The 13,376-nt window shown below is 34.9% G+C and overlaps 1 protein-coding gene across 4 annotated transcripts; it reads left to right on the top strand.

Moving 5' to 3' along the window:
- Positions 1 to 10,561: 10,561 nt before the first annotated feature.
- Positions 10,562 to 12,025, top strand: LOC120782043. 4 transcript variants are annotated; one of them, XR_005706213.1, is made up of 3 exons: positions 10,564 to 11,048; positions 11,140 to 11,526; positions 11,649 to 11,766. XR_005706213.1 is itself a non-coding variant. In XM_040114198.1 (2 exons), the coding sequence occupies exons 1-2, from the start codon at positions 10,823 to 10,825 to the stop codon at positions 11,825 to 11,827; spliced, it is 405 nt and encodes a 134-aa protein (XP_039970132.1). In that variant the 5' UTR covers positions 10,562 to 10,822; the 3' UTR covers positions 11,828 to 12,025. The 4 variants fall into 4 exon arrangements, 2 of the variants coding, with proteins under 2 accessions (XP_039970132.1, XP_039970133.1); XR_005706212.1 differs by having other exon boundaries at positions 11,140 to 11,530; XM_040114198.1 differs by lacking the exon at positions 11,140 to 11,526 and having other exon boundaries at positions 10,562 to 11,048; positions 11,649 to 12,025.
- Positions 12,026 to 13,376: the final 1,351 nt, after the last annotated feature.

Here is a 13,376-nt window from a genome sequence, read left to right as displayed (position 1 = left end):
CTGCCTCTGCACTTCTAGAAAACTCCGGTATACTAAAACTGTACTTCACCTGTATTTTGTGCACCCCCAAAAACCGCTTCCAACACTTAGATTTGTCTCGCTGTTCCACCCTACAGTCTGCCAGAATGTCGATCTGGTGCCGAATGCTGTTGCCTTCGAGTTTGCTTTGCAGTGCACAATATGGCCAATAAAATCAGTTGAGTTGAGCCCCCAATTTGTAGGATAGACGTACGGCCAACCGACCAATATATAGATGACTCGCCAAGTCCGATTTGCAGGAAACGATTGTCCCACTGATGTGCGGAAATAAAAGACTGGACCAATTTCACTTCGCAATAGATCAATTCCACTTTTATTAAGAACTTGTGCTTTATCAAACTTGACAATACTTGGATCAATCTTACTTTTATTAAGAACTGGTGCTTTTAATACAGTTTTACAATACTTAGATCAATTCTTTATCAAAGAAGTGCTGCTTTACAATAGATAGATACTTTATTAACTGCCTCGCCGTCCGCTATTCAAGTGAAGTCCGTTATTGGTTTTATTCCGTTCGAGTCCCTTTTTCGTTCAGTCAGTATTGTCGTGTGTCAAAAACGTTCAGTCCGCACGGTCGCATTTCTTTGTCTTACATATATATATGTATAATAAAATCTATCGACACTATCAAATCATCAGTATTTATTCTATGTTAATAAGCTAAAAGCAAATTAATTAGAATAAACTTAAAACCAATGATATTTTGATAAATACTTTATTAGGTTAATAGATTACAATGTCCTGATATGAAAAAATGTACACTATTACTATAATATTTGAAATTAAATACTACAATTATAATGATGAATTTTTCATAATGGATATTCAGGTTCATCGGGCTTAAGCTTTAAGCAGTTTCACGTACTATTTAACTCCCTATTCAGAGTTCTTTTCAACTTTCCCTTACGGTACTTGTTGACTATCGGTCTCATGGTTATATTTAGTTTTAGATGGAGTTTACCACCCACTTAGTACTGCACTATCAAGTAACACGGCTCTCTGGAAATATCTTTCTAGTAACCACTAACGTTATACGAGCCTGGCACCCTCTATGGGTAAATGGCCTTATTTACGAAGGACTCCAATCGTTAATTTCTCATACTAGATATTACGATATTCCATACACTGCATCTCACATTTGCCATATAGACAAAGTGACTTAGTGCTGAACTATTTTCTTTTCGCTCGCCGCTACTAAGAAAATCCTTGTTAGTTTCCTTTCCTCCCCTCATTAATGTGCTTAAATTCAGGGTGTAGTCCCATATGAGGTGAGGTTGTATAAATAAAATACTTTATGCTAAACTTTTCTCTTAACGTATTTATTTAAATATATCTATCTTCCATCCATGTATATATCTATGTATGTATATATGTATATAAAAATGAAATTATGTCTGTATGTTCCGGGTAGGCTTCGAGAGGGCTTAACCAATTACAATGAAAATTTCAGGAAATATTTAGGTTGACCCGACGAATAATCCTGTAAAGTTTTGTGACTATCGAAGCACTTTTTTAACTGTCAAATACAGTTTATGTTTACTGTGATGATATTCTATTGTTTTACAAACCAAATTTGTGTTGATACATGCGTTGACGGTATATGTATATGTCTGTCAATATAAACCATATTTAAACTCTAACTTGCAATATTGACACACATTCTGGTATGGGTAATGTCCTCAAAACGTGTAAAATTATAATTTGGGATGAATGTACAATGGCCCATAAAAATCGCTTGAAGCGCTTGATAAGACCCTGCGCGATTTCAGATGACATACCAATGGGAGGTGCTCTTATTCTTCTTGCCGGTGACTTCCGTCAAACTTTACTGGTTATTCCGCGTTCAACTCCCGTAGATGAGCCAAACGCTTGCCTGAAATCTTCATATCTTTGGAGGAGAGTCGAGAAAATCACACTATCAACGAATATGCGTGTTTATTTACAGCTAGACTCATCTGCTCAAACATTTTCGCAACAACTTTTAGACATATTGAAGGGCCAAATTCCAACTGATCCTGCGACAAATGAGATTTCTTTTCCACATGATGTTTGTCAAGTGCAACCAAATATGTATGCAACCTGTTGTCGACAAAGTATTTTCAAATTTAATAATTAATTACAAAAATTCGAAATGGCTTTATGAACGCGCAATTTAAGCACCAAAGAATGATGACGTTAACAAACTCAATGATCAAATTCAATTGAAACTTCCCGACGAAGAACTCAATTATAAGTCAATCGACACTCTCATCTGGAATGCCGTTACACACACATGGTCAATCGTTGACTATCGCCGGTTTAAATTAGGAGAATTTGTGTTTTTCACACGCCCAATTGTATGTGGCTAGCTCCCGAGTTGGCACATCTAAAATATGTTTGTACTCCAAATGAAACAAGTAAGGAAGGGCTAAGAGCCGAATATTTTATACTCTCGCATGATAGAGTGACAATAGAGATTTCATTATCCGTCATTTACATATCTTTCAAATACCGTATTTGTGTAAAGTTTTATTCCGCTATCATCATTGGTTCCTAATGTATACATATGTATATTATACAGAGAAGGCATCAGATGGAATTGGTTGTTAACCGAATTCACCCGTATTTCGTACGTGTCATCAGGGTGTTAAGAAAATATTATATACCGAATTTTATTGAAATCGGTTTAGTAGTTCCTGAGATATGGCTTTTGGTCCATAAGTGGGCGACGCCACGCCCATTTTCAATTTTACAAAGGCTTGGGTGCAGCTTCCTTCTGGCATTTCGTCCGTTAGTGTTTCTGAAGTTTTTTGTTTGTCGGTTAACACACCTTTAGTGATTTTCAACATAACCTTTGTATGGGAGGTGGGTGTGGTTATTATCCGACTTCTTCCATTTTTGAACTGTATATGGAAAGGCCTGAAGGAAACGACTCTATAGAGTTTGGTTGACATAGCTATAGTAGTTTCCGAGATATGTACAAAAAAAATTAGTAGGGGGCGGGGCCACGCCCACTTTTCCAAAAAATTACGTCCAAATATGTCCCTCCCTAATGTGATCCTTTGTGCCAAATTTCACTTCAATATCTTTATTTGTGACTTAGTTATGACACTTTATAGGTTTTCGGTTTTCGCCATTTTGTGGGCGTGGCAGTTAGACGATTCAGCCCATCTTCGAACTTAACCTTCTTATGGAGCCAAAAAATACGTGTACCAAGTTTCATCATGATACCTCAATTTTTACTCAAGTTACAGCTTGCGCGGACAAACGGACAGACTGACATATATAATATAGTCTACCCACTGGTCTTAAGCTGAGTTTTAACAAACTGATAAGTCTGCGATGTGAAGTGAACATCATTCATTTTGTCTATATGTATTTATAATTACTAGCTTTTTGTTCTATTAATTCAATTTATCTTTGTTTTTTTTTTTTTTTTTTCATGTATTGAAACAAAAGACTTCTATTTGTAATTTACATCTGATGAAATCATTTTAACTGGTTTTAAATTACTATCAAGGTATTTTGCCTTATTTATGTCGTTTATATTTATCACGTACTTTATATTACTATTTTAATTCTTTAAGCAAAAAAAAACAAAATTACATTTTTTGTTTTATTTTTTTTTCTAAAATTTTTTTTGGTGTGAAATCTCTAATTTTCTTTTAAATTCAATTTTATCTTTTAAACTAGCTGACACCGCAGCCATTGTCCTGCGTGAAAATATGTGTTTTGAAATGAAAAGGAAGTTGAATTTAAATTGTGTTAAAAATCATTTATTTGCGATTTTTTTTACATTTCTTTAATGTTGCGCTGCTTGATAAACAAAATATTTTGGTTTTTGTTCTGGTGCGTAAATGTACAGAGAAGATGGGTTTTCAACTCTTCATCACGCCACATATATCTGGCCGTGAGAAAAACATAGCATTTCTAGATTTATGCAACACTCTTCTAGCGACTATCCTTGTGTTCTGTTGATTGTCATCGCAAAATCAATTTTCCCCGGAAATTGAATACGTTTGAACTGAAATGGCTGTTCCTTGTATTCGATAACTGCGTCATAATCAGTCGGGTTCCACTACACAGTTTCGACGCATGAAGATTGTGAAACATAATAATGACATATCCAATTTTGAGTCTCAAATGATGCTGTGGCATACCAAGCCTCTCCAAAGAATTTGGAAATTCCACTGGTTAATTCACGGCTTCGTCTTCCTTGTCAAGACGATCAATCAATTTGTATGAGTGCAAACCTCCCGGAATTTGACTTTGAATCTTCCAGTTTAAGTCATTGACATTTTTTCATAACCCATAATTGACACGAATTTAAAGGCTGATATGTCGCATGCGAAGTAGCTATCGCATTGTCCATCGATTGTTTCCAGTGACTATCATATTCCGGCAATTGTAATTGCTGGCATGATTCTCAAAAAGTTGCACACAATGAACCATTCACAAAACGCAATGATTTAAATGAAGTTGAACCGCGAGGCGCACAGCAGTCGGAAAACTGTCATTAATTGCAAAAGTAAATATCCTACAAAGCGCTTTATTGCAGTTCACATATCGACCCATTTGACACTGTTGATATCATCTCGTTCAAGGCCAATAACCGCCATGTTGCTTTCTTTGGTGACATATGTATGTATTTGCAAACGTATTTGATCGATTTCACAAATCTGCAATACGCAACATTGAATGTGAATTAGACAACAGTGGCGAATATGGTACGATCCATCTGTTGTCAACTTCGAAGTGTTGTTAACTTCGATATTCACGCCTCTAAATTGAATGCTAAATGTTCTGCCATTGTCGTCTGGTGAGCGAGCCATTGTTACCTGGTGAGCGACGCCGATAGAGTGGATATCCAACATTTCCAGTTTGTGTTTCCGAAAGAAAAGCACGTGGATAGTGTTTCGTGCATTTATTGTCAGACATACAAACCGAAAATGGATTGTAGTGTCCGCAAAGTTCATGAACCATATTGGTTTCCACCACTTCGTATAATACTGGATCTTTCTCTGAATCAGGAATTTCCGCAGAAATGATTTCATCAATTTGATCTGGTGTAACCACCATCCAAAGAATAATGTGTGCGTGCGGCAAACCTCTTTTTACCACTCAACAGAGTACATCTAGCACCTAACAGCTCCACATACATATACGTTGCTTCAAGATAAAGCCCATCAAACATCGTAAGTGTTGTTTGAAAGGTCGTGCTGTGACATCGTGACGATCGCTTGCTGATTGACCGCGATCCATAATTCCGCACGTATGTCATTGCATCATGAGGGTACTCGGTCATGTGCCTCGGGCTGAAAATGGATGTTGATGCCAAAAAGAATGCCGACCGATATTGGCGCGACCTCTTGGTGGCATCGTAAAAAACTTCAATCTGTAATTGAACACTTTGTGTGAAACACACATAACGTTTTCACTGAATAATTTTCAATAATTTTTGTTTTGAATAGCCGGAATAAAAAAAGCAAATGACAAATTTGACGATTTAAATAATTGAAAAACAAAACAAAAAAAGTGAAAACAAAATTTTGTATGAAAAAAAGTAATTTTTTGGAATTGTCCAATTTTCCGACTTTTCCTCAAGAAAAGCATACGGTTTTTTTATTTCTAAACCTTCCTCTGAAAATTTCATCAAGATTGGTTCAGCCGTTCTAGAGCATTAGCGTTACTAACAAACAAACATTCATTCGTTTATATGGGGAAAAAGAATAGGGCTGTTTTTAGGGGTTTTCTGTCAATTATTCGAATTTTTCTTGCCGTTAAAACCCTCTTTGAACCTCAACGAACATTTAAAAAAAGAATTGGACATATTGGTCCAGGCGTTCTTGAGTTATGCGCTTAGGAACACATTTTGCGATTCATTTTTATATATAAGAAGATTATACATACTTTTGTACATAGATAAATATTAGCGTACACAGCCCGCTTCGCCGGACTATATTTTGCTCTATTTTAAAATAAAATTAGAACATTAAATATTTAATTTATCTCTTAATTATATTAAATTATTCAATTATCTTCATATTCATTTTCTTTTATTCTCTTTTCGAGCGGGTGAAGATTATTACCTACACTCATATACATACATACATGTTAGTAAATAGAATATCGTTCTTATCATTGATACAAAAGCATATCGGGCTCAAGTTAATGCCAGAATTGAAAGTACGACGGATGGCTTGAGCATGGTAAATGTAAATTATCTGTGAATTAAGGACATTAATAAATACACAACAGGTATTTTTAAACTATTAATGTTGATTACAAATAAGGAATAATTCCAACTTTTTCAATTTTTTTATTTTCTTAGCGAAAAATTAAAAAGCATTAAAATTGTAAAATGGATTAATTTTTCACCTGTCTCATTTCTCCAAATGCTTCTAACTTACTTTTGGAACATTTAATGCCAATAGACTCTCTATTTATTTTATTGTGAATACAAAATTTTATAGATGTTGTGCATGATATTGAGATGTTATGTTCGGTTCTCTCAACGTAATATTTTAAAATCAATTTAATTATTTTTAACGTGGTTACACAAATGTGGATATAAAATATGGAGTAAAATAACTCACCAATTACTTGATTAATAATATTGTAGGACCAATTATTTTCTCCAAATATTTTATCCGCAAAAGTGTGTAATTTTTCCAAACTAAAATAAATATTTATATATAATTTAAAAGATAAAATTGAATTTAATAGAAAATTAGAAATTTCTCCCAAAATAAGTTTTTGAAAAAAAAAAAAAATAAATAAAATGTAATTGTTTTTTTTTTTGTTTAAATAATTAAAATAGTAATATAATAGCACGAGATAAATATAAACGATATAAATAAGACAAAGTACTTTGATAGTTATTTCAAACCAGTTAAAATGATTTCATCAGATATAAATGACAGATAGAAGTCTTTTGTTTCAATATATGAATACAAAAAATCAAAAATAAATTAAATTAATAGAACAAAAAGCTAGTATGTTATTATAAATATATACATACAATATGAGCGATGTCCACTTCACACATCAGACTCATCACTTTGTTAAAACTCATCTTAACACCACTGCAGTAGGTAGACTACATTTTTCGTTTTTTCATTTAGAGTATAAACGTATAAGCTTTTAGATGTGCCAACTCGGGTGCTAGCCACATACAATTGGGCGCCTGAAAAACACGGATTCTCCTAATTTAAACCCTTGTACTTTGTTGATAGTTAGTGCAAAAGCAAGACGTACAGGAAATTGTAGCCGCTTATATTCGAACGGTAAATAGTTTGAAATCATCGGTATTCATGACATTAGTACGTCGTCACCTTTAAATTTACCACCGATGATTGTGGCTCCGACTAAATTCGGTGACAATTTTTTAATTGTTAATCTTGTTCCGTTGCATAACTTGAGTACGTTTAAATTGCAAATGAGCATTAGTGGTTATCCAATTTTCAATTTTAGTGTGTGTGGCGGCATTCCAGATGAGAGTGTCGATTGACTTATAATTGAGTTCTTCGTGGGGAAGTTTCAATTTAATTTGATCATTGAGTTTGTTAACGGCATCATTTTTTGGTGCTTAAATTGCGCATTCATAAGGCCATTTCGAGTTTTTGTAATTAATTATTAAATTTAGAAATACCTTGTCGGCAACAGTTTGCATATTTGGTTGCACTTGACAAAAATCATGTGGAAAAGAAATCTCATTTGTCGCAGGATCAGTTGGAATCTGGCCGTTCCCAATGTCTAAAAGTTGTTGCGAAAATGTGTGAGCAGATGAGTCTAGCTGTAAATAAACACGCATATTCGTTGATAGTGTGATTTTCTCGACTCTCCTCCAAATATATGAAGATTTCAGGCAAGCGTTTGGCTCATCTACGGGAGTTGAACGCGGAACAACCAGTAAAGTTTGACGGAAGTCACCAGCAAGAAGAATATGAGCACCTCCCATTGGTTAGTCATTTCCTCTAAAATTCTGCAGGGTCTTATCAAGCAAATATATTTCATATTGACATATACATACATATATCCACAACGCATGTGTCAACACAAATTTGGGTTGTAAAACAATAGAATATCATCATAGTATATATAAACTGTATTTGACAGTTAAAAAAAGTGCTGCGATCCTCACAAAACTTTACAGAAAGTTTCATTGCAATTGGTCCAGCTCTTTCGGAGCCTACCCGGAACATACAGACATACTTTGGTTTTTATATACAGTGGCTCGAACGCATAATTGGACACTAGGAATAAGACTATTCAAATGCCGATATTTCTCTTCATTGAAAAAATTTCCAAAAAGTTTTGATGCAGAATTGTAGATTATGAAAAGACTTTTTAAAGATGTATAATACTTATGATCTTTTACTAAAAACCTTTTTTTCAAATTAAAAAAGAAACCAAAGCAAACAAAATTCCCGTCAAACGTACAATTGGATGAATAGTGTAGATGCCGAGTTATTGTTGGAAACGGTTTTTTGGATCTGTTATTTTTTCTGCTGAGTGAGTTCATGTTAATTCCAAGGCAAATGATAAATCAGTATGCAAGTGTAGTGTTCAAAGTGCAGATAAATATTGAAATGTGTTCCGTTAACTAATGAACTTACCTCTATTTTCGAAAATCACTTGTTATTATAAAAGAAATGACGCACAGAACGGGTTTTCTGGATTTCAAATTTCGCAATTCTATTTTATTTCTGAACTCACTTTTTATTATAAAAGAAATAACGCACAGCACGGTTTTTTTTTGGATTTCAAATTTCGTATTCTATTTTATTTCTGAATACTCTCAAACGTTACAAACTGATCGTATACCCCAATCGGCGGCGGAATCAACGAACGATGATGGACGTGGTAGGAAAAGAAGAAAAGATGCTGCGAAAAGCATGCGCGCGGGTGCCTTGAGTGTTGACTTGTAAGGAAGCAAAAAGCGAAGTGAAAGTGGCTGGAGATGTCCGTCCCTTTTGTCAAAGTTTTTGTGTTCTGGTTGGTAGTGTGGTGTCATATTTGAGTGCATTGGTGTGATGTGTGGTGATGTGGAAGGTGCGTGGTGAGTGTGGTGTGTTGTTCGTTTATGATGATTTTGTCTGCCAATGTGGGGTATTGAAATGTGATGTAGCTGTGTTTCGTGACGAGGTCGGCTGAGAGTCATTTAGACATCACGGCCCCCCTTTTTAGCCTAGTAGTCTTTGTAGTTGTTCTAATTTCGTGCTGCCACCAAAAGCGGTTGCAAATTCATCGCGAAACCGATTCAGCAACGCGATTGCAAACGCATCGTTAACCTCGCTAACTTTTTCGGCTAGCATTTTAGTAAATTCTAATAGTGGTACATCAAGGTTCGTCTCCAACTGTTTAAGCGTGTCTTCTGCATTGCTGCAAGTCGTACGCATCGTTGTCATTGTATTTGCACACGGTTACAGATATTTCCACTGTAAGGCGTTGAAATCCTCCTCATATTTGGACAACACGTCGGCTGACAATTGCTTGACTTTGGCAGGTGAGATGTAACAAGCTTGCTGTAGATTATGCAATGCTTGAATTTGCAGCAAACTGTCTACAGAAATGTTGATGTCTTTGTAATCGCGCGCTAAACATAACACCATTTCATAGTGTTTAATTGATTGTTCATAGTTTTCTCTTATAAAATAAATTGCGGCCATGCCGTTGTATGACGAAGCCATGGTGCGCAGTTCGGATATACACTCACTTCATGCGCATAAAGGTCCTTTGGCTAAAGAAATTATTTCTGTGGCACGTTTAACGTTCCTTTGTGTTGCCCACTGCCCGTGTTTACAACCGCAGTATACACAGTAGAAAACCTTTTCATGGTAGCTTTCTGGGGGATGAATAGCGGCCATCTTGGATTTTCAGTCAACAACAAAAACCAACAACGCTTTGTGAAATTCTGCTTTTCACATATAAATAAATTTGTTTCTAAAAATATTTGCATTACTAATTTGCTTTTAATTCGTCAAGGTATAGACCTGAAAAGGATATATGTATTAACACACAAAAGTGAAAGTCAGAGGCTTTATAATATATGTATATATATATATATATATATTTCTTTTTTGTTCTTTTCATGGGGGGTGTTTTTTACGTGGCGGTTCCCAAGCCTAGAGCATAACTCTATTGAGAGAATGTTAGCTCGCCTTCAAGCTGATGTTTTTTGGAAACTTGGTCTAGGACCGGAAGGCATGAGCTGCTTGAGCTATATGTAAAAGAATCGTTTCTGGCCACTCCCAAGTGAATTGCAATCAGGGAAATTTAATCGTAGTCATGTGAATTCAAACAAAAAGTCACGAATGAATTCTTATATAGTTTCGTATCAAATTATATCATATAAATATTTTATATATATACACAAATATATATAATATATAAACATATGCATGTATATATGTATATGCCGCAGTTGTCTCAAGCTGGCACGAAGCAATTCATTGTCGGTATTAAAGAATATACGTTCAATAGAATTGCTATCAGGATTCCAGTATTTTGCTTTATTATAAAGTACGGAGAACAAAACATATATGTAAAATAAACCGCACCCGACGGATTCGATAAATTACAAGTTAAATAATTGTGGCGAATGCTATAAATAACACTGTGGACTAGACATTACAGTACAGTTAAACACGTATAGCGAAGCAAAACCGATCTAATGGAATAAATAACCGTAATCTCTAGAATACAACAAATTTGAAAAAAGTTTACGAGAAATATTTAAAAAAGTTTCAAAAACTACAATTTGAAAATTTCAAGAAAACTTTAAGAGTAAAAGAGCCGTAGCATGGATTCAAACGCTTGTAGGTTGAAGCAGCCTTCTGAACATTATAAGCCTTATGGAAGAGCACGTATGGAAATAAAGAACAAAAAGGCTTTGAAAGAAGATAAAAAATTATGTAATTTGGTGAAGCAGCATCCGCAGCTGTACGACAAAGAACACAAGGGTTATGGTCAGAAAAAGACTACAGACGAGGCATGGCACACGATTGCGGAATCGTTGGGGAAGTCAGGTGAGTTTGACACAATTCCGGAACAAAAGTTTTGCTTCGATTTATACAAGACCAATTCTATTCTTTATCGAATATTATTGCATACTTTTAGGTTGCTTTGAAGTGGTTTTGACTCTTTCATAGGATTTGTATACCCAGAAGTGGGTATATTGAGTTTGGCATGAAGTTTGTAGCACCCAAAGGAAAGCGTGGGAGACCCTATAAATATATTTAGTATATAAGTAATAAGCGTGACGAGCTGAGTCGTTCAAGCTATGCGCGTCTGACTATTCGTCTGTCAGTATATACGCGAGCTAATCGTTCAGTTCTTCAGATATCGTTCTGAAATTGTGCATACGTCCTTTAATCTTTAAGAAGCTGCCAATTTGTCGGCACCACTGATATCGGATCACTATAGTATAAAGATAACTGCCATACAAGCCGAACGATCGGAATCAAGTGAATGTATGGAGAGCTTCAAGATCGATCAAAATCAAGTGTTTGTATGGAAATTTTTGTTGACCTTTTTTTTTTTTGAATTATAGCTTCGGTGCAACGGCAGTTAAAAATTTCTGTGGTTGGCAATAAATTTTTTCTTTCTAATTTGCTTACTTATTTCAGTGTCTCAATGCAAAGCTCGTTGGGAAACACAGCGTTCTGAGTACATCGCCTACCTATGTTCCCTTGATGCCGATAAGGAACAGCGTAGACTTAGTCGTTCATTTAAAAAAATCATTCAGGAAAGAAAAAATAAAAATTATTACTGTGGATGTTATCTACATCCAAATTTAAGCCGGTAGACGACGAAGTTACAATCAAGAATTAACCAGAACTGTGGCAATGAATTAAAACTATAATAAGTAACCCGGATGGACCCGGTAATAACATTAGCGGTAACTGAACTTTAACATTATTTTTACAGTCATCCAAGAAATTTTATCTATGAATGGCACATATTTATTTACATTTCTTCAATAAATCTTTTCAAATATTTGAAATATTTTTTTTATTTCACGAAACTGCTTAAGGGGTTATATAGAGCTAGAATTTAAAAAAAAAATCGCGCGAAAAGTCAATAAATATATCCTCCCAATACAAAAGTACTATATAGGAGCCGGGAACAAAATTGGATGTTGGGCGTGGCACCACCATATCAAGACTTACTCGACCGACATCAACTAACTGTGGTACATCTTATTAACATATCCTTCTTACTCCAGTGCAAAATAAGCTAAATCGGACCAGAACCACGCCTACTTTCCATAAAGCACCATTCTTAATTCCACCTGATTCTTCCACTTTCCGGTGTGCAAACCAAGCACCAATAAATGTATGGGGATACACGATCACAAAATTATGAACACAGACGATGGCGGCATCATAAAGTACAGAAAAAGTATTCCCTTAATAAATTACTTCTATTAATGAACTGAATATTCGTAAAAGGTTGAGTGACTAAAAAAAGCTTTAAACCGTTAAAAGCACGTATACCATTACAAAATATATACATATATAGGTATACCTAGGCAATTGTTATTCGAATTTGAACAACTCATTTATTGTGACAAAAACTATAAATTAGATTACGTGCTGGGGGTTTCATTCAGTTAAAAACGCAGACCGAAGTACTACTCAATTGAAAACATTAAATTTCAAAAAAGGATAGATGGATCGTTGGATCCCAGTGGGCGCAAAAGTAATATTTTATTCTATACTTAGCTTAAGCTAATGATTATTTATTTCCTGTACGGGAGATCTAGAATATGAAATCGTTTCAGTCGAAACGTTTCATCTGTTTCATCCAATAACGCAATAGCTAAAGTGTTGGAATGATTGCTCAGCCTTTCAAGATATCTAGAACTAAATTTCCTAATTTCGTCTTTGACACTTGGTATATTTAGGTCGTTGTTAATTGTGATATTTGAAACAAACCAAGGAGCATCCAGAATCTTCCTGAGGGTTAAGTTCTGATAACGCTGTAATATTTCAATATTTGAGTTGCTGCAAGAGCCCCAAAGATGGATTCCATACGTCCAGGCCGGCTTTAGTATGGCTTTATAAAGTAAAATTTTGTTTTCAAAACTTAATTCAGATTTGGGTCCAATAAGCCAGTACATTTTATTAGTCTTTACTTTAAGCTCTTTTCGTTTTGCCTTAACGTGATTATTCCACGTTAATCTTCTATCAAGATGGAGGCCTAAGTACTTCACTGTATTGCTGTTAGGAATCTCTTCATTATTCAAAATAATATTTGGACAGGAGTCTTTTTTCATTGTAAATGTGATATGTATAGATTTATTTGTATTAATGACCATATTCCATTTTTTAAACCATGCCTCAGTAATTCGT

Source organism: Bactrocera tryoni, unplaced genomic scaffold (genome assembly GCF_016617805.1).
Source record: "Bactrocera tryoni isolate S06 unplaced genomic scaffold, CSIRO_BtryS06_freeze2 scaffold_907, whole genome shotgun sequence".
Lineage (NCBI taxonomy): Eukaryota > Metazoa > Arthropoda > Insecta > Diptera > Tephritidae > Bactrocera > Bactrocera tryoni.
Note: the sequence above shows the minus strand (reverse complement) of the source record. Positions and strands in the feature narration are given on the sequence as shown.